The 22,608-nt window shown below is 44.3% G+C and overlaps 1 protein-coding gene across 3 annotated transcripts in view; it reads left to right on the forward strand.

Annotated features, from left to right (window-relative positions):
• The window catches only part of Ten-a (tenascin accessory), a 1,550,399-nt gene that overhangs the window by 597,974 nt on the left and 929,817 nt on the right, over window positions 1-22,608 (forward strand). For 2 of the 3 annotated variants that reach the window (XM_070084924.1, XM_070084925.1), the window contains exon 3: window positions 15,809-15,856. The exons of the other annotated variant lie outside the window; for it this stretch is intronic. In XM_070084924.1, coding sequence (XP_069941025.1) covers window positions 15,809-15,856 — 48 coding nt within the window. The remainder of the gene's footprint in view (window positions 1-15,808; window positions 15,857-22,608) is intronic. 3 annotated transcript variants of the gene reach the window in all.

Here is a 22,608-nt window from a genome sequence, read left to right on the forward strand (position 1 = left end):
TAAAAAATGCAATCTTCCCACCAGGATATCAGATCCTGAGGAAAGACAGAAGGAGCAGAGGGGGAGAAGGGGTTGCACTGCTCGTAAAACACCGATGGAAATTTGAGGAAATGGGAGGCATGGATGAGATTGGAGAAAGAGAATACATAGTAAGTACACTTCAGTCTGGGGAGCACAAGGTAGTCATTGCAGTGATGTATAATCCACCACAGAACTGCAGGAAGCCAAGAGAGGAATATGAAGAGAGTAACAGAGTAATGGTGGACACACTGGCTGCAGTGGCAAGAAGAGCTCAATCGAGCAGAGCAAAGTTGCTGGTTATGGGGGATTTCAATCACAGGGAGATCGATTGGGAAAACCTGGAACCACATGGGGGTCCCAAAACATGGAGAGCCAAGATGATGGATGTGGTACTGGAGAAGCTCATGCATCAACATGTTAAGGATACTACCAGAGAGAGAGGGGAGGATGAACCAACAAGACTGGACCTTGTGTTCACCCTGAGCAGTTCAGACATTGAGGACATCACATATGAGAGGCCCCTAGGAGCTAGTGACCACGTGGTTCTGTGCTTTGAATATATAGTAGAGTTACAAAAGCCAGACTATAAACGGGGGGACTGCATAGGTTTGAGGAACTTCCTGCAAGAGGTTCAGTGAGACAGAGAACTGGTAGGAAAGTCGGTAAATGAAATGATGGAATACATAACAACAAAATGTAAGGAGGCAGAGGAAAGGTTTGTTCCCAAGGGCAACAGAAATAATGGGAAGGCCAGAACGAGCCTCTGGTTTACCCGACGGTGTAAGGAGGCAAAAATTAAGTGCAGTAGAGAGTGGAAAAAGTACAGAAGGCGAAGAACACAGGAAAATAAGGAGATTAGTTGAAGAGCCAGGAACGAGTATGCACAGGTAAGGAGGGAGGTCCAGCAACAGTATAAATTTAACAAAGCATCGAAAGTCAAGTCTGACCCGAAACTGCTATACAGCCACATCAGGAGGAAGACAACAGTCAAAGACCAGGCGATCAGGCTGAGGAAAGAAGTTGGGGAACACACAAGTAACAATCACGAGGTATGCGAGGAGCTCAACATGAAATTTAAGGAAGTATTTACAGTAGAGACAGGAATGGCTCCGACAAGACAGCACAGAGGGGAACACCAACAGGGAACATACCAACAGGTGCTGGATGACATACAATGGAGGAGGAGGTGCAGAAGCTGCGAAGTGACCTCGATAACTCAAAGGCAAGGGGTCCGGACATCTCCCTGTGGGTCCTTAGACAGGGAGCAGAGACGCTGTGTGTGCCACTAACCACAATCTTCAATACATCCCTTGAAACTGGGCAACTACTTGAGGTATGGAATACGGCAAATGTGGTCCCCATTTTTAAGAAAGGAGACAGAAACGAGGCACTAAACTACAGACCAGTGTCTCTGACGTGTATAGTATGCAAAGTCATGGAGAAGATTATCAGGAGGAGAGTGGTGGAACACCTGGAACGAAACAAGATTATAAACAACAACCAGCACAGATTCATGGAAGGCAAATCCTGTGTCACAAACCCTCTCGAGTTTTATGACAGGGTAACAGAAGTAACAAAGAGAGGGGTAGGTTCATTGCATTTTCCTGGACTTCAGAAAGGCCTTCGACACAGCTCCTCAAACGAGATTAGTGCAGAAGCTGGAGGATCAGGCATGTATAACAGGAAGGGCACTGCAATGGGTCAGAGAATACCTGACAGGGAGACAACAACGGGTCAGGTCATGGTACGTGATGAGGTATCACAGTGGGCTCCTGTGACGAGCGGTGTCCCACAGGGGTCAGTCCTAGGACCAGTGCTATTTTTGATATATGTGAATGACACGGTGGAAGGGATAGACTCTGAAGTGCCCCTGTTCGCAGATGATGTGAAGTTAATGAGAAGGATTAAATCGGATGAGGATCAGGCAGGACTTCAAAGAGACCTGGATAGGCTGGACACGTGGTCCAGCCACTGGCTTCTCGATTTCAACCCTGCCAAATGCAAAGTCGTGAAGATTGGGGAAGGGCACCGCAGACAGAGTATAGGCTAGGTAGACAAAGGCTGCAAACCTCACTCGAGGAGAAAGATCTTGGGGGTGACCATAACACAGAGCACATCTCAGGAAGCACACATCAACCAGATAACTGCTGCAGCGTATGGGCGCCTGGCAAACCTGAGAATAGCGTTCCGATACCTTAGTAAGGAATCGATCAAGACACTGTACACTGTGTACGTCAGGCCCATACTGGAGTATGAAGCACCAGTTTGGAATCCACACCTGGTCAAGCACGTCAAGAAATTAGAGAAAGTACAAAGGTTTGCTACAAGGCTAGTTCCGGAGCTCAAGGGAATATCCTACGAAGAAAGGTCGAGGGAAATCGGACTGACGACACTGGAAGACAGGGGGGTCAGGGGAGACATGATAACAACACACAAAATAATGCGTGGAATAGACAAGGTGGACAGAGACAGGATGTTCCAGAGATGGGACACAGAAACAAGGGGTCACAATTGGAAGCTGAAGACTCAGACGAGTCACAGGGATGTTAGGAAGTACTTCTTGAATCACAGAGTCGTCAGGAAATGGAATAGCCTAGCAAGTGATGTAGTGGAGGCAGGAACCATACATAGCTTTAAGACGAGGTATGACAAAGCTCAGGAAGCAGAGAGAGAGAGGACCTAGTAGCGATCAATGAAGAGGCGGGGCCAGGAGCTGAGTCCCAACCCCTGCAACCACAATTAGGTGAGTACACACACACATTCAGACACACACACACACACACACACACACACACACACACACACACACACACACACACACACACACACACACACACACACACACACACACGAGATTAAGTTATCACGGAAAGACTCTGACACAAAGGAGCGAGATTATGCTCAGAGAATCGTAATCTCAGGGTGACAGTAGTTCATGTGTGTGTGTGTGTGTGTTTGTGTATGTGTGTCTGTGTGTGTGTGTGTGTGTGTGTGTTTGTGTATGTGTGTCTGTGTGTGTATGCGTGTGTGTGTGTGTGTGTGTGTGTCTGCTTGTGTGTATGCGTGTGTGTGTGTGTGTTTGTGTGTGTCTGCTTGTGTGTATGCGTGTGTGTGTGTGTGTGTGTGTGTGTGTGTGTGTGTGTGTGTGTGTCTGTGTGTGTGTGTGAGTGTGTGTGTGTGTGTGTGTGTGTGTGTGTGTGTGTCTGCTTGTGTGTATGCGTGTTTGTGTGTGTGTGTGTGTGTGTGTGTGTGTGTGTGTGTGTGTGTCTGTGTGTGTCTGCTTGTGTGTATGCTTGTGTGTGTGTGTGTCTGTGTGTGTCTGCTTGTGTGTATGCGTGTGTGTGTGTGTTTGTGTGCGTGTTTGTGTGCGTGTTTGTGTGTGTGTTTGTGTGTGTGTGTGTGTGTGTGTGTGTGTGTGTGTGTGTGTGTGTGTGTACTCACGTAATTGTACTCACCTAATTGTGGTTGCAGGGGTCGAGACTCAGCTCCTGGCCCCGCCTCTTCACCTACCCCTACTAGGTCCTCTCTCCCTCTGCTCCATGAGCTTTATCATACCTCGTCTTAAAACTATGTATAGTTCCTTCCTCCACTACATCGCTTGCCAGACTATTCCATTCCTAACTACTCTAGGACTGAAGAAATACTTTCTAACATCCCTTTGACTCATCTGAGTCTTCAGCTTCCAATTGCGACCCCTTGTTTCTGTGTCCCATCTCTGGAACATCCTGTCTCTGTTCACCTTGTCTATTCCACGCAGTATTTTGTATGTCGTTATCATGTCTCCCCTGACCCTCCTGTTCTCCAGTGTTGTCAGACAGATTTCCCTTAACCTTTCTTCATAGGACATTCCCCTTAGCTCTAGAACTAACCTTGTTACAAACCTTTTCATTTTCTCTAATTTCTTGACGTGTTTGACCAGGTGTGGGTTCCAAACTGGTGCTGCGTACTCCAGTATGGGCCTGACGTACACAGTGTATAAAGTCTTGAACGATTCCTTACTGAGGTACCGGAACGCTATTCTCAGGTTTGCCAAGCGCCCATGTGCCGCAGCAATTATCTGGTTAATGTGTGCTTCTGGCGATGTACTCGGTATTATACTCTCTCCTAGGTCTTTCTCCTTGAGTGAGGTTTGCAGCCTTTGACCTCCTAGCCTATACTCTGTGTACTCACCTAATTGAGGTTACAGGGGTCGAGTCCGAGCTCCTGGCCCCGCCTCTTCACTGATCGCTACTAGGTCACTCTCCCTGAACCATGAGCTTTATCATACCTCTGCTTAAAGCTATGTGTGGATCCTGCCTCCACTACATCACTTCCCAAACTATTCCACTTACTGACTACTCTGTGGCTGAAGAAATACTTCCTAACATCCCTGTGATTCATCTGTGTCTTCAACTTCCAACTGTCCCCCCTTGTTACTGTGTCCAATCTCTGGAACATCCTGTCTTTGTCCACCTTGTCAATTCCTCTCAGTATTTTGTATGTCGTTATCATGTTCCCCCTATCTCTCCTGTCCTCCAGTGTCGTCAAGTTGATTTCCCTTAACCTCTCCTCGTAGGACATACCTCTTAGCTCTGGGACTAGTCTTGTTGCAAACCTTTGCACTTTCTCTAGTTTCTTTACGTGCTTGGCTAGGTGTGGGTTCCAAACTGGTGCCGCATACTCCAATATGGGCCTAACGTACACGGTGTACAGGGTCCTGAACGATTCCTTATTAAGATGTCGGAATGCTGTTCTGAGGTTTGCCAGGCGCCCATATGCTGCAGCAGTTATTTGGTTGATGTGCGCTTCAGGAGATGTGCCTGGTGTTATACTCACCCCAAGATCTTTTTCCTTGTGTGTGTGTGTGTGTGTGTGTGTGTGTGTGTGTGTGTGTGTGTGTGTGTGTGTGTGTGTGTGTGTGTGTGTGTGTGTGTGTGTATGTGTATGTGTGTGTAAACTTAAACTGATGCAGTGAATGAGAGGTAAAACCCTGATACTGAAAGGAAACTTCTTGTCGTAGCCCTTTGAAGTTGCTGGAGACGCCGCTGCACGTTTTTTGACGTTACCTCGGGCGTAGCTGCTAGAGAGTAAAGACAATTCTCACTGTGTCCTGAGCGTTTCATAAATTTTTATTGCCTTTATGCGTTGTTTTATTTATGAGTGTTACAAGTGGGAAGATTTAGCTTCTAGACAACAGTCTTATCTAACTAAACTTAACCTCTCCCAGTCTTATCCAAACCTGCTTAAGCAACATAAACTAACCTGAATCTCTGTGAGGTATATCGAGAATTTTGCTTAAAACAGTATGTTAGAAAGTGACACTGGCTTTACAAAGACAGTGTGATTGATGAACAAATGAAGAAGAGGGAGATTTCCTCAGAGAATAAGACTCCTGGTCCACTGCAGCTCAGAGTAGGGATTACTGAGACACAGAAGGGATCCGTGGAAAAGAAGAAGGGATTAATAGGATAGAAAAGAGGATTTATTGAGAACATATTGTAGAATAGGCTCTATATATATATATATATATATATATATATATATATATATATATATATATATATATATATATATATATATATATATATATATATATATATATATATATATGCAAAACAACCACTCTGAAAGAATAGAGAAATTCCAAGCGCTTTCGTGACTACTCACATTATCAAGTTGATAATGTGAGTAGTCACGAAAGCGCTTGGAATTTCTCTATTCTTTCAGAGTGGTTGTTTTGCATATTCTGAAATCATCTGTTTACTGTGATCTTATTGCATATATATATATATATATATATATATATATATATATATATATATATATATATATATATATATATATATATATATATATATATATATATATATATAATGTCGTGCCGAATAGGTAAAATTGGTCAGTTAGCAAGAACTCAATTAAAATCAAGTCCTTTCTATAAAAAATTTTTTAAATGTTTTAAGACATATTTTTTTTTTATTTATGTTAATGTAAAAATTAATTCTTTGCCAAAAAGAACCTTAGTAAACTTGCGTAACCTTATTATAAGAAGCGCAATTAAATTTAGCCTAATCCAGCTAAATATATTTTAGATAAGTTTACAATAATTTAATAATAAAGAAACATAATAAAATATATTTTTTTAGTTAGGTTCAGAATGATTTTTGCGAAATTATTGCTTACTCAAATTTTCGCTTGCCTTATTCGGCTTAAATTGCAACGCTATTTAAGCCAGACTCGCAAGTTTTACCTATTCAGCACGACACGTACACACACACTCACACACTCACACACACACACACATACACACATACACACATACACACACACACACACACACACACACACACACACACACACACACACACACACACACACACACACACACACACACACACACACACATTTAAAGGAGAATGGAGAAGATATAATGAATGAGTAATTATGATTAGGAATGGAAGGATCTGTGGACCCAGCTGTCAGTGTCCCGTGGACCCAGCTGTCAGTGTCCCGTGGACCCAGCTGTCAGTGTCCCGTGGACCCAGCTGTCAGTGTCTCGTGGACCCAGCTGTCAGTGTCCCGTGGACCCAGCTGTCAGTGTCCCGTGGACCCAGCTGTCAGTGTCTCGTGGACCCAGCTGTCAGTGTCCCGTGGACCCAGCTGTCAGTGTCCCGTGGACCCAGCTGTCAGTGTCCCGTGGATCCAGCTGTCACTGTCCCGTGGACCCAGCTGTCAGTGTCCCGTGGACCCAGCTGTCGCTTCCCCATGGACCCAGTTGTCAGTGTCCCGTGGACCCAGCTGTCACTTCCCCGTGGACCCAGCTGTCACTGCCCCGTGGACCCAGCTGCCACTGCCCCGTGGACCCAGCTGTCACTTCCCCGTGGACCCAGCTGTCACTTCCCCGTGGACCCAGCTGTCACTTCCTCGTGGACCCAGCTGTCACTACCCCGTGGACCCAGCTGTCACTGTCCCGTGGACCCAGCTGTCACTGTCCCGTGGACCCAGCTGTCACTGTCCCGTGGACCCAGCTGTCGCTTCCCCGTGGACCCAGTTGTCAGTGTCCCGTGGACCCAGCTGTCACTGCCCCGTGGACCCAGATGCCACTGCCCCGTGGACCCAGCTGTCACTTCCCCGTGGACCCAGCTGTCACTTCCCCGTGTACCCAGCTGTCACTACCCCGTGGACCCAGCTGTCACTGTCCCGTGGACCCAGCTGTCACTGTCCCGTGGACCCAGCTGTCACTGTCCCGTGGACCCAGCTGTCACTTCCCCGTGGACCCAGCTGTCACTGTCCCGTGGACCCAGCTGTCACTTCCCCGTGGACCCAGCTGTCACTACTCCGTGGACCCAGCTGTCATTGCCCCGTGGACCCACCAGTCACTGCCCCATGGACCCAGCTGTCACTGCCCCGTGGACCCAGCTGTCACTGTCCCTCTCAGTAGTAGTACCAGTTCCTAGTAACCAGTTACCAGTACCCAGTTACCAGTAGTGACTGCTGCTGACCATAGCATGATTCCAAACACCGCTCACCCTGTAGGCACTGGTGGGTCAGTCTAAGATAGGGAGCAGAGAGAGGCAGGTCGGCTGTTGGCGCTTCCCATACTTCCCGTTATATATTATACGTACTACCAGCCTACGTGAGTATTTTTACCCCATCCACGTTATCGAACCCACATGACATCCCGTGGACCCACCAGTCACTGCCCCCGTGGACCAAGCTGTCACTGCCCCGTAGGTCTAGCTGTTTCTGCCCCGTGGACCCGGCTGTCACTGCCCCATAGGTCCAGTTGTCACTGCCCCGTAGGTCTAGCTGTCACTGCCCCGTGGACCCAGCTGTCACTGCCCCATGGACCCAGCTGTCACTGCCCCGTGGACCCAGCTGTCACTGCCCTGTCGACCCAGCGGTTGCTTCCCCCCTGGAAGCAACCGCTGGATCCACGCTGGGTCCACGGGGCCTCCACTGCGTCTTCCTGCTCCTCCTGAGGCAGTGACTTCTTCACTAGTAAGGCAGTAAGAACCTCCTTCAGTTTTGTGGGCAACTCCGTCAAGATTTTCTTCAAAACTCTCGATGAATAACTTAGGTTAATTAACGGAATATTTTTTGTTAACCGAAGTTGGCAAGTTAGAAACACATCAAAGATTTTTTTTTTTGGTGTGTGTGTGTGTGTGTGTGTGTGTGTGTGTGTGTGTGTGTGTGTGTGTGTGTGTGTGTGCGTGTGTGTGTGTGCGTGTGCTTCTTGAGGTTGTGTGGAATTGAAAATCGAGTCGGGTAGAACTGTCACTCCTACTCTCGAGGTTTTAGCGGGGGTAGAGGGTTGAGGCTCAGCTCCTGTCCCTTTCTCCTTAACTATTTTGATCTGTTTTACTTCTTTCTTTTTGGGTGTTCATTATACCTGCTCTTGAGGCTGTGTATTGCGTTAACTCCGCCACATCATCATCATCTAGGTGACGCCTCTTTTCAGTCGCCTAGAGACTTCGAGACCTGTCTTCATTAGTTTTAACTTGAATTCAAATTCGATTTTGAGTCAGATGTGTGTGATTGCGGGTCATAGGTCCCTGTACCCAACTGTACCAGTGCTTATAGCTGTTCCCTCACTACACACTGTAGTCTGATAAGATATATGAGCATCGCTTCTGGAGTCAACGCGCCCGCGACCCGGTCCCAGGCCAGGACTCCTGGAGATCAAAGCCTGATCAACCAAGCTGTTACTACTGGCCGCACGCAGTCCAACGAACGAACCACAGACCAGTTGATCAGGCACTGATTTTAGGAACTTGTCCAGTTCCCTCTTGAAGACCGCTAGAGGTTTTTTGACAATTGTGCATGGAAGAAGAGCATTGAGGAGTCGGGGATCTCTGACACTCAAGTTCTGTTTTAGTGTATTCGTTTCGCCCCTGGTCTTTATCGGAGGTATTTTGCACAGTCTGAATAATATCTTGTCATACAGAGGCATTTCGGTGTTCTGGTTTGGAATCAGTCCCTCAAGGATTGTTCACGTGTAAATTATTGTGTACCTTCCTCGCCTACGTTACAAGGAATACAGCTGAAGGAACTTCAGGCGTTCCCAAAAGTTCATATGCTTGATTAAGTGTGAAAGTTTTCTGTATGTTTTCCAGCTTAGCTCTCTCTACTGACTTGAAGGTGGTCGTCAGTATACAGCAGTAGTCCAGTCTGGGGAGAACAAGTGACTGAAAGAATATCATCAATGGCGAAGCATCTCTTGTTCTGAAAAGTTTTAAACTGGCCGAACTTATCATTTTTGGTTGCAGTAGCAATGTTAACACTGTCGTGATCCTTGAATGTGAGATTTAAGTTTGTCCTGTACTCTGTTACAGTCTTTACTTCGTCCAGTCTTCCACGGCGGAACAATTGAAGTTTGTATGTAAACTGCTTCCAAAACTCAATGACCAGTGAGAGAGAAAATGAAAACTATTGATTGACTTTTACCGCGACGGTGTACACGATAAACTGCCATGTTTTATTGTGGCAAAACTTCTCTCTCTCACACACACACACACACACACACACACACACACACACACACACATACACACACATACACATACACATACACACACACACACACACACACACACACACACACACACACACACACACACACACACACACACACACACATTCTTTTTGGTTTGTTGAGCGGCTTTAAATAAAACAACACATCGGCTGCGTGAGGGGTCAGCAAGGTCACACCAGAAGCACTAAAACAAGCAATCAAGTTAATGCTCTGATGTTTACATCTCGCCTTGTATTGTACACTTTGTGTATCATACAAGTGTATTCTCTTATAAATAAGTACTTAAGAGAATGCTATTGAAGAATTTATTTTATAATATTTGATTTCGTTGTATAAATAGTCATTCATTTTCCCGGCTCATCATTCCCACAGATCATCATTCGCACAGATCATCATTCCCACAGATCATCATTCCCACAGATCATCATTCCCACAGATCATCATTCCCACAGATCATCATTCCTCCAGATCATCATACCCCCAGCTGATAATTCTCTACAGTTGATCATTCCCCAACTGACCATTTCTCTAGCTGATCATTTCCCCAGCTGTTCGTTCTCCCAGCCGATCATTTCTCCCTAGCTGAACATGTGAGAGGGAGGACAGAGTCCCGGCCGGTGACGTCACTCACGCAACTAGCTGTCGCCCCGTGAATCAATCAGTTTATCGTTTCCGCTGTTTATCGGCGACAGCGGTCGATACAAGACAAATTAGGCTGCCGATTCCCGAGGAGGCATATATTATCGGCCGCGGTAGGAGGAGGAGGGGGGCCAAACGAGGCGGTAATTGGACCATTTGTCTAAACACAAACCCCCCACTTAACTTTAATGACGTTGGCAACGCCCCCAGCATGACGTCACTGGCGAATTACACTTTGTAAACACAAAGTTTAGGAACTCAGACCACCGGAGTCTGATTAAGTGCTCGGTCATAAAAATGCAAAGAAGGTTTTTTTTCTCTTTACAGAGAGTCGATAATCGACGTGTAGATTGGACCTCAGAAGTCATTTGTTTCTTTTATATTAGGTTTGGAGTTGTAGAGCTTTCATGAATTTGCTGTTTAAGTTCGAATAAAGAGAGAGAGAGAGAGATCAAGGAGAGAGAGCAAGAGAGAAAAGAGGGAGGGATATATATAACTGACAGACTGCGGTTTGGCCGGGGATCGAACCCGTGTTGCTTCAGTACGCCTCGTGGGAATCAAGTCAAAGTTCACGACGTGGTTAGAGCGTCGTGAGTCTTGACTTGCTTCCCACGAAGCGAACTAAAGTAACATGGGTTCGATCCCCGACCAGGTCGCAGTTTGTTAATTGCATCAGTACCACCTGTTACTGCCTTAAACATTAGTGCCTCTTCTCTAATACTACCACCATAACACTATCACCCCTTCCTCAAACACTACAGTATCACCTTCACCTCTTCCTCAGTCACTACCACCATCCTACTAGCACCTCTTCCAACACTACCATCATGCCACCATCTGTTTCCCTACACCATCATATAAACAAAACTTCTTTCTCCAACACTATCATCATAACACCAACACCAGTATCACTGCCTCATCCTCCACCATAACATCAACACCAGCATCACTGCCTCATCCTCCACCAACACCAGCATCACTGCCTCATCTTCCACCACTACCACCAACACCAGCATCACTGCCTCATCCTCCACCACTACCACCAACACCAGCATCACTGCCTCATCTTCCACCACTACCACCAACACCAGCATCACTGCCTCATCTTCCACCACTACCACCAACACCAGCATCACTGCCTCATCTTCCACCACTACCACCAACACCAGCATCACTGCCTCATCCTCCACCACTCACTACCACCAACACCAGCATCACTGCCTCATCTTCCACCACTACCACCAACACCAGCATCACTGCCTCATCTTCCACCACTACCACCAACACCAGCATCACTGCTTCATCTTCCACCACTACCACCAACACCAGCATCACTGCCTCATCTTCCACCATAACATCAACACCAGCATCACTGCCTCATACTCCACCACTACCACCAACTCCAGTATCTCTTCCTCCAGAAATAAACAGATGTCATTCTCGTGTAGAAAAGCGCAATAAAGCACGTTCCTTACCTCTCCGTCGAGCCTGAACGTACGTGCTTGAGTAGAAACATGTGTTTTGGGCCGTTCCTTACGTTTCTCCAGAGCACTGAACGTTTATTACGCTGATGCTGGAACGTGATGTAAGGCACGTTTTGCTTCTCCCAAGAACCCAGAACGTATGTGATTCTCTAGGAAAAAACCTACGTTTCTGTCCGTTCCTTACACTTTCCCGGCGTACCCAACGTGTGTCATGCCGGTACAGGAACGTGGGATGAAGACCCCGTCCCTCCTGTGGCTTGCATGACACCCAGCTACGCCTAGGGTAATGAATGTGTTGTTTTGAAACATATATTATGGTCATTAACGCTGACAGGAGCGTGGAGGAGGGAAGGAAGGAGGGAGGGAGGGAAGAATGATGGAAGGGAAGTAGGATGGAAGGGAAGAAAGATTCTTTTTATAATTAACATCAGTGGGTACGCTGGTACCTACTTCCAGCAGGTACAGGAGTTTTCTAAACACAGTTTTACCCCTTCCCCCCACTGGATGCGACCCACGACAGCTGAATAAAACTTTTACACCTGTTTTTACTTCTAGGTGAACAGAAAGGGGTTGTAGGGAGAAATTGTCCAATTGTTTTTCCATGCCAGGGAGTCGAACCCGTGTCCTTGCGATTTAGAGTTGAATGCTCTCACTAATGAGGTAGGCTGCATCCTAAGGATAGGAGGGGAGGGAAGAAGATAGGGGAGAGGGAGGGAGGGAGGAAAGGAAAGGACTGAGTGAAGGTAGCAGGTTTTTCTTATTTATGCTTTCTTCTAGGGAAGGATAGGGATGAATAGAGGGAGAGGTGAAGAGAAAGAGAGAGGGGGTAAAGAAGAGGGAGAGGAAGAAGGGATGTCAGAAGTTGGCAGGGGATGTACAGATAACTTCTTCAGCTGACCTAGCTTGTAGCTGGACCGCTAGGGGTCTCAGAGTGCAGCGGACAAGTAAAGTGGTAGCAACAGCAACACACAGCAAGAGGCATTCTTGAGCTTCCCCCAGCTCTCGTGCTTAATGCCCAATGCTGGGGTGTGACTCCAAAAGGATCCTGTAGTGCTTGCTGCCTTCGCACCTCCTGACATCGTCTGCTGCTATGCAGCTGCAAAACCCTTCGAGCCCAGTGTGGTCGGGGTTTGTGGCAGCCCAAGGTGCCTAGCTTCTCCCTCCGAGTCCCGTGGGGGCGAGGAATTGGGCTAGGCCTGGGGACAGCTAGTCCCAGAAGATGAGGTACTTGTACCTCCTCCCATGGCAGATATTGGTCTGAAACACTCTCACAACAGGGAGCCAAGGCCGGGCCACCTCTTGGGAAAGGCCCGGGCCGGGCGACTGTACCGGCGAATCTACAAAGAAAAAAAGTCAGGGATCTTCACCACCAACTCTGTGTAGCATCTGATGCCAACCACGTCATTCCACCTCTACGACTTATCGCTTAGGGGAAGAGAGAGAGAGAGAGAGAGAGAGAGAGAGAGAGAGAGAGAGAGAGAGAGAGAGAGAGAGAGAGAGAGAGAGAGAGAGGGAGGGAGGGAGAGAGAAAGAGGGAGAGAGAGAGAAAGAGGGAGGGAGAGAGAGGGAGAGAGAGAGAGGGAGAGAGAGAGAGGGAGAGAGAGAGAGGGAGGGAGAGAGAGGGAGAGAGAGAGAGGGAGAGAGAGAGAGAGAGAGAGAGAGAGAGAGAGAGAGAGAGAGAGAGAGAGAGAGAGAGAGAGAGAGAGAGAGAGAGAGAGAGAGAGGAGGGTGGGGCCAGGAGAGACTGGCTTGAGACAGGGCTACAAAGGTAAATAACACTTGAAACCGGTCACAGGTATGTCGCAGGGGAACTCTTTTGTTATTTTTAAAATTATATAATCTTTTACTCTGAGATATACTGCTAAAACCCTGGAATATCTTCATCACTTGCCCTGATGTGATTATACCATCTCTAGTTAATTTATTATTATTATTATTATTATTATTATTATTATTATTATTAAAAGTATTTCTGTAAAAACACATGCATCCTAGTGAGACATTTCTTAAGGCAGTGTTTCTCCCACCAGATACTTAGTCAAGCTAGTATATAAATTACATGAATACAAGTATATTATATAGGGGAGCAGGTGGGTAGTAATTGTTGTTGTTGTAACAAAGGAGTCTCAGGTGATGGCAGTGTTGTTGTGATGCACAGTAGAATTCCTGCTATAATATGAGATAATACGGTCATTTTTCATTGTGTGTAACAGTGATGGAGACAGATATGAGGGCGCCTTCCATTCACTGTCGCCTCCTTGTGTCTGGTTCTGGGATAATCACACAGGCATTTCTCCAGCTAGTCTGGAAGTCACTTCTTTCTTCCAAAGATGCAGGTCGTCAACTTTACCACTGAGTCGTCCAGGACCCTCACTTTATTAGTTCTCCAAACGACTTTTTGAACTTTGCATCATTTTTAACTACTTCACTTTCATTAACAAACACTCTAGCAAATATAGAGTATGATCACGGGATCACTCATCAGCTCCGTACTAGCGAATCTTTACGTGGAACACTTAGAAGCTGAATGTTTCAACATCATTATCCCTAACAGTACCACATTAGCAGTAGATTCTTCGTTCTTCACGAGCTATAAAGAAGGCAACGCACTTAAGCCTTCAAGTTTAATTAGCTTCAGAAGAGTAAACCAGTGGCAAACTCCCGTTTCTCGACGTCCTCTTACACAGTCATTAATTCACCCACACTCAGCGTCTGCAGAAAGCCTACTGATAAACACGATCTCATTCACTTTTTCTCCAGTACAGACACCAAGAGCAAACGAGGCATATATTAATAAGTTTTTCTGTATCACCAGCTCGAGTTCTTAGATGAAGAGTGTACCTTCATACACCAAACATTTTCTGGGTTCCTTTTTTCCTCCTTCATGTCTTCCAAATTGTTTCTTTCCATGCAGTGACACTAAATGCCGCACATTCATTCTCCTCCTTAATCGGCAAGTTGCTCAAAATGTGTCTACGACTCTACAGCATTCACCTGAGGACACACCCAAGTCGCCATCGCCACTAGCGTCTCCGTCAAGCATCTCACCAAATCTCGCACACAAAAATATTCCACGCCGGGGTTTACGGCATTCCTTGCGGGGGATGCGAAAAGGTATACGGTGGAGAAACTTCTACCATCCTCGAAACACGCCTGAACAAACACATGTCAGAAGCTGCGGTAACCTATACAATGCATCCGAACACTAACTACCTTATGAAATGAAAGATTGCCAGAGTGGTTAACACAGAGCCAGACACGGGGCAGATACATGGAGCCAACTTACATGTTGATTGATAAAAAAGGCACATGTGCAAACTTGGAACAATAGGGGCAATAAAGACCTTGGAAAAATAGGGGCAATAAAGATTCCTAGTGTTGTACAGTCTTACTTATCAACTACATATTGGTTGCCAACACTGTTACACAGAACAGAAGCACCGTTATTATTCAAAAGATTTTTAGCATGAATCTTGCTTCAAACATCCCAGAGTATCACTTGAGACACCTTTGCTGCTGCTATTACCTCTAGCACTACTGTTTCTATTACTGTTATGTACTATTAGTGTTACTACTACTACTACTATCACCACCACCACTGCCGCTACCAACAATCACTATCACCACAATAAAAACACCACCACCACCACCCTTCTATCACCCTCCCGTATATAAGCTCATTGTGTCTATGTAAATTATTTATTAACTTGACAAAGCCTCTTTTGAGTGAAAGGTTACTTTATCAAATGTATCATTAACAATAATTTCATGTATTAATTTAGTTATTATTATAATCATTATTATTATTATTAGTAACAGTAGTAATTGAAGCAGTTCTACTAGTTGTAGAAGTACTGTTGCTAGCAGTAGTAACAGTAAATAAATATTTATATGTTTACAATTACTATATTGTTTACTATTATTATTATATTATTATTATTATTATTATTATTATTATTAGTATTAGTAGTAGTAGTATCAGTAGAGGTAGTATTATTAATTTATTTTTAATTTTATTATTTTATCAGTAGTAGTCGTAGCAAGTACATTATTATTATTATTATTATTATTATTATTATTATTATTATTTAATTTTTCACTTACATCTGGGGTCATTCAGGGATGTACATTCTTATCATTGTTTTTCCAGAACACACAGGTGCCAGTTTCCGTCTGCTACACCTGGTGCCGCCCACACGTAGGTCTCCCCCACACTGTATACTAACATGCTGGTCTGCTCTGTTTATTAACATGTTGGACTGCTCTGTACACTAACATGCTAGCCTGCCCTCTATATTAACATGCTAGCCTGCCCTCTATGCTAACGTGCTGGATTGCCTTCTATACTAACATGCTGGCCTGCCCTATATACTAACATACTGGCCTTCCCTACATACTAACATGCTGGACTGCCCTCTATACTAACATGCTGGCCTACCCTGTATACTAACATGCTGGCCTACCCTGTATACTAACATGATGGCGTGCCCTGTATACTAACATACTGACCTGCCCTATATACTGACATTCTGACCTGCCCTATATACTAACATGCTGGACTGCCCTATATACTAACATGCTGGCCTACCCTGTACACTAACATGCTGGCCTGCCCTATACTAACATAATGGCCTGCCCTATATACTAACATGCTGGCCTGCTCTGTTAAGAATGTTAACTTGGTCTGTTTGCTGACATGCGGATTGTACTGACCTGTAAGCCGCGCCTGCCCCTAGACTTGCACTCTTGTACGAACGATTGCGCTGAATGGCTTCACAACATTAATTAGTTAGGTTTAAGGCCTGGATATGAAAATGGTATATTGAACGAGCTTTAACTGGGACGACGTTTCGCTCGAGGGTAGTTTTATCAAGCTTTATAGTGAGCAATTCTTGTCGGTGTTTTTACGCATCTGCACGTGAGTAGCTGAGAATGTAATTTTTATGTACAGTAACATAAAGGATACTTTAACTCATTAAAGCAAGAATTAATGTAACCTCTGAATATGCACACTACGCATATGTTTTGGTACATACCTCTAGTCTGGCCCCTGAAGTTAGTTACGTGGAGGCCTGACAGAACACAGACAGCAGGACTCGGCAAGAACAGGAGCGCCTTGCCAGGAGAATAGGACCCAGCAAAGGCAGTAGAGCCCAACACAGGTAGCTGAAACCAACAAAAACAGCAGAGCCCAACAAGAGAAATTAAGAACCAGCACACATAGTAGGGCCCAAACAGAGACACTAGAATCTCACGAAGACAGTATTGACCTGTTGGATCAGTGAGGATTGTTGCAGTATCGGAAGGTTTCTATGTTCCGTGTCGAGTCTCCCGAAGTCTATGTGGTCCAGTCCCCACATGATGGGTGTGGGGTACATAATAATGTTAAACTAAAGCTCTAAGAACCGTCGTCGCTACTTCGTAATGACGTATATGTAGACTTTGATCATATGGTTCACCATTAATTTCACATGAGTAGTTTACTGGTTTTGAAATGTGTGACTCACGAAATCGTAATGACGCGATTGCAAAAAAAAAAAAAAACATAAACGTGGCATGGTTTGAAATGTGTGTTTATGCACTGACACTGGAGTGACCAGCTAGGTGAACACCACCACTCGCTCGATGGCAAAATGCTGACAAGAAGGGCAAATAAGGGATATTTGTACTTGGAAAAAGTTATGTTCTTATGAGTGGGAGGGGCTGGGTTTGATTGGTGTTAAGGGGTACGGGAGTTATTTCTTGAGTAGCTTTAGGTAGATGTCGTTTTGATAAGGACCTGCCTCGTGTGGGCCAGTAGGCCTTCTGCAGTGTTCCTACATTCTTATGTTCTTATGTAACCTTTTGTGTTAACCCACCAATCTCACATGTTAAGAAACCTTGGAGTTCTCTCCCTATATCTATCACCCGCTAATTTCTCTACTCGCCCATCTTGAAGTGCTTCCCTACCAACTTTTCCTGTCTTCTTTCCCTGTTCTCGTACCCCACCTTCGTCGGTTGTCTTCATACGGTCCCCCGTCAGGCAGCGTAGAGACCTCGTGACTATTAGTTCATGGTATCATAAGTTGGTGATTGTAACCCTCCCGGGCCAGGGTGGCACCTATCTTTAGCCAGGATGCAGAGGGTGAACTCTACTGTTAAGTGCTAACTCATCAGAACTCCCAGGTATCTCTCTCTCTCTCTCTCTCTCTCTCTCTCTCTCTCTCTCTCTCTCTCTCTCTCTCTCTCTCTCTCTCTCTCTCTCTCTCTCTCTCTCTCTCTCTCTCCCTCTCTCACACATTATATTGGCCTCACCCAACCAAGTAGTGGAACGGACCATAACAGTGTCAAACACAGCTAACTCATACCACAACCTAATTGAAGTTCAGACCTGCATACACACTAGACCTGGCCAGCCCAACACAAACACTAACGAGGGTGTATTCAACAAATTAAATTCCAACAATAACTACATTATCGGGGATCAAATTAATCATGACCTGACTTAAATATGCTGGGAGGATAGCATGAGTAACGTGGATTTCAACCTATGTCTCGAGAGGATGAGATCAATAACACTAGAAGTGTTCTTCAGAGAAGATGAAAGTTAGAGAGAGAGAGAGAAAGGCTCGTTCATAAGAACAGCCCTACTGGCCTATGCGAGGCAGGTCCAATTCTCGTGCCGCCTTGACTTAGTGAAGTCATACACGTCACTTAAGGGAGGAGCGGTGCATCCGACCTAGCAGCACAAGCTAGTCAGGTCCGACTCACACTCACCCACACCCAATCATGTATTTACCAACCTATTTTTAAAACTACACAACGTCTTACCATCTATGACAGTACTCGGGAGTTTGTTCCACTCATCCACAACTCTGTTACCAAACCTGTGCTTTCCTATATCCTTCCTGAATCTGAATTTTTCCAATTTAAAGCCATTGTTGCGAGTCCTGTCTTTGTCAGATATTTTTAGCACGCTATTTACATCCCCTTATTAATTCCTGTTTTCCATTTATACACCTCATTCATATCCCCCCCTAATTCTACGCCTTTCTAGAGAGTGCAGATTCAGGGCCCTTAGTCTATCCTCATAGGGACGATTTCTGATACATGGGATCAACTTTGTCATCCTCCTTTGTACGTGTTCTAGTGTATTTATATCCATTCTGTAATACGGTGACCAAAACTGCGCAGCATAATCTAAATGAGGCCTAACCAAAGATATATAGAGTTGAAGAACAACCTGAGGACTCCTATTATTTATACTTCTTGCTATGAAGCCAAGGATTCTGTTAGCTTTATTGAGAACACTAATGCACTGTTGTCTTGGTTTTGGATTACTACTAACCAGAACTTCTAAATCCTTTTCGCAGTCAGTAGTATTAAGATCTACATTATTTAGTTTATATGTGGCATGGTTATTTTTCTGTCCAACATTTAGAACTTTGCATTTGTCTATATTAAACTGCATCTGCCACTTCTCCGACCACTGCATCAGTCTATTCAAATCATCCTGGAGTGCTCTAATGTCCTCATTAGAATGAATTGGACGGCCTATTTTAGTGTCATCAGCAAATTTGCTTATTCCGCTACTTATTCCCTCGTCTCTGTCGTTTATGTAGATTGTGAACAACAAGGGGCCCAACACTGACCCCTGTGGAACACCGCTTGTTACGTGCCCCCATTCCGATTTCTCCCCATTTATGCAAACTCTCTGCTGCCTAATCGTCAACCATACCTCAACCCAGGAAAAAATTTCTCCTCCTATTCCGTGTGCCTTAAGTTTCTTCGATAGCCTCTGATGTGGAACTTTATCGAAAGCCTTACTGAAGTCTATATACACAATATCATATTCAATACCATGATCTACCTCCTCAAATACCTTAGTGAAGAAAGTTAGTAAATTCGTAAGACCTTGCTGAGATTCATTAATCAATTTACGCCTTTCGAGATGGCTACGAATTGCTTCGGCAATTATTGATTCTATAAATATTCCCACTATGGAGGTAAGACTTATTGGTCTATAATTCGAAGCTAAGGACCTGTCACCTGCCTTGTAAATAGGTATTACATTTGCCATTTTCCACTTATCAGGCACTATGCCAGTTTGTAGTGATACATTGAGAAGATTAGCCAAAGGTATGCAAAGTTCCTCTTTACATTCCTTTAACACCCTTGCAAGCAGTTCATCAGAACTTGGGGATTTGTTAGCTTTTAATTTCTCTATTTGTCTGAGGACCATGTCACTAGTTACCGCAATCGTGCATAGTTTATTATCGTCCTGTTCTACATCTATTATTTCAGGAATATCGCTAGTATTTTCCTGGGTGAAAACTGAGAGGAAGTAGGTATTTAGAATTTCACACATATCCTTTTCACTGTCAGTGATGTGACCTGAGGTACTCTTAAGTGGGCCTATCTTGTCCCTAATCTTACTTCTGTATACCTGAAAGAACCCTTTTGGGTTAGTCTTCGAATCCCTTGCGACCTTAGCCTCATAATCCCTTTTTGCTTTTCTTATTCTTTTTTTTATTTCTCTCTTTAATTTAATATATTGATTTCTTAACTGCCCCTCCCCTCTTTTGATACACCTATATATGCCTCTCTTTTGACCAGTGAGATGTTTTAATTTATTGTCGATCCATTTGGAATCATTTTTGTTAGATCTAATTTCCCTACTCGGAACAAAAGTTGTCTGGGCAGCTAGAACTATGCTCTGAAAAACGTCATATTGGCAACCAAGATCACCTACCTGACCCATAGTCAGAACATCCCAATTTAGCCCACCCAGGTAATTTTTCAGTCCAAGCAAAAGTCTGGGACAGAGATTTGATTGCAGTTAGTCGGGTAACTCCATGATATATTGAAACTAAGTGATTTGTGATCCCTTTCCCCAAGCTCATCATTAACCTCAAGATTATTAACTAGTGATTCTTTGTTGGCAAGAACCAAGTCAAGTAGATTGTTTCCTCTAGTTGGTTCTGTCACAAACTGTTTTAAAAAGCAATCCTGAACTGTATCAAGAAAGTCACTAGACTCAAGATTTCTTGTCAAATTGTTCCAATCAGTTTGTCTAAAGTTAAAATCTCCCATTAACACAATATTTTCATATCTAGATGCCTTGTGAATTTCGTCCCATAGCAGCTTACTGCACTCTCTATCAAGGTTTGGGGGCCTATAAATCACACCCAGAATTAACTTTTCACGACCCTCGAGAAACTGTAGCCAAACAGATTCTGTGTCTGATGTTTCTAATCTTATATCTTTTCTAACACAATTATTTAAATTATCTCTGTCTTATATCGTCACTCCACCACCCTTCCTGTTGACCCTATCAGTGTGGAATAGTTTATAACCCTGTATGTTGCATTCAGAGGGCATTTCTCTATCTTTCAAGTTGAACCAGGTCTCTGTTATAGCAATAATATCTATGTTACCTGCGCTTGCAAGTAATCTTAGCCCATCTATCTTATTTCTTAGACTCCTACTATTTGTATAGTAAATCTTAAGGGAGCTAGTCACTCGTTGCCTTCTACTATCTCTTAGTTTGTTGATCAATTGATTTGTCTTTACTAGCAACTTTATCTTGAATATTGTCTTTTAAACATATCCCTGAGGTATCCTGGTTGTATCTGCCGTTTTCAACCCTAATACTGCAGCCTGATTGTGTCCCAAAGACACCCATACCTCTATAATCTATCAGGTTAAAGTCCTAGACAAGTCATCAATGACCTCAATCGAATTGGCTAATGCAACCACTCCAGCCCCAAAGAGATGAACCCCATCCCTTGCATACGTATCATGCTTGCCATAGAATCTGTCCCAGTTATCAATGAATGGGATTGCAAGTTCCTTGCAGTACCTGTCTAGCCAGCGATTTATACCAATTGCCTTAGACATCCATTCATTGCCCACTCCCCTTCTAGGCAAGATGCTACATATGATTGGGATCCCTCCCTTAGACCTGACTACATCTATGGCTGACCTATACTTATCCAGCAGCTCCTGTCTCCTGCCATTCCCGATGTCATTTCCACCAACACTAAGACAGATAATGGGCTTATTCCTATTACCTGACATAATATTATCCAACCTGCTGACTATGTCACCAACACCAGCTCTTCATCAGGTGAAAACGAAAATGTCTCAGTTTGTCTGAAGTGACCAAAAGTGACAGACTGAAGGCAAACTGACGGCATAATGCAGAATCCATGAAAGACAGAGAGAACATAAAGGCATTAATGAAACTGAAAGAAACTCAAAATACCTTTTCTCATGCAAAAGGTAGGGCAAAAAAAAAAAATCCTATCTCGTATTAGACCCTTGCTTAAAGGAGAAGAATATTACACTGATATAACAACAAATAAATTAGTGAAATGCTACAGTCACAATATGACTTGTTTGTGGACATTAATCACTGCAGAGATTGATAGTCCAAATTATTTTATCACGATTGAAGCTTAGGTCTCTGTCAACATCACCAAAATTCTTGACATTAATCCTAACCCCATTCGACTTTGGAAAAGTAAAAAAGACACAATTACATTCCTTAAATAACCTATTGTGATGGGGATTGGACGCGGGAGCCATTCCACTCATTAAAACCCACGAATATAACCCAGCTCCACAAAGGTGACAGCAAAGCAACTGCAAAAACTATAGACCAAAAACTGACGCCCTACATTATCAAACTCTTGAAGCTTTTAAAAAAACAGCACTACTAACACGGATTCACAACAATGTACAACCCAGCGCAATGTGTGTTTAGATTGCTCTTTTCGCAATTTGTGAACCATTTTAACATAGTCTTCGATGCATTGAAAGACAAAGAAAATGCATTTGTAGTATACACAGACTTTGCCAAAACCTTCGCGAAATGTGATCCTGGTATAATAGCACCCGAAATGTTTGCAAAAAAAAAAAAAAAAAAAAAAAACTGGAGAAGCGGAGAGGTGGATTTTAAACTCTTTA

This window comes from Cherax quadricarinatus, chromosome 14 (assembly GCF_038502225.1).
Source record: "Cherax quadricarinatus isolate ZL_2023a chromosome 14, ASM3850222v1, whole genome shotgun sequence".
NCBI lineage: Eukaryota > Metazoa > Arthropoda > Malacostraca > Decapoda > Parastacidae > Cherax > Cherax quadricarinatus.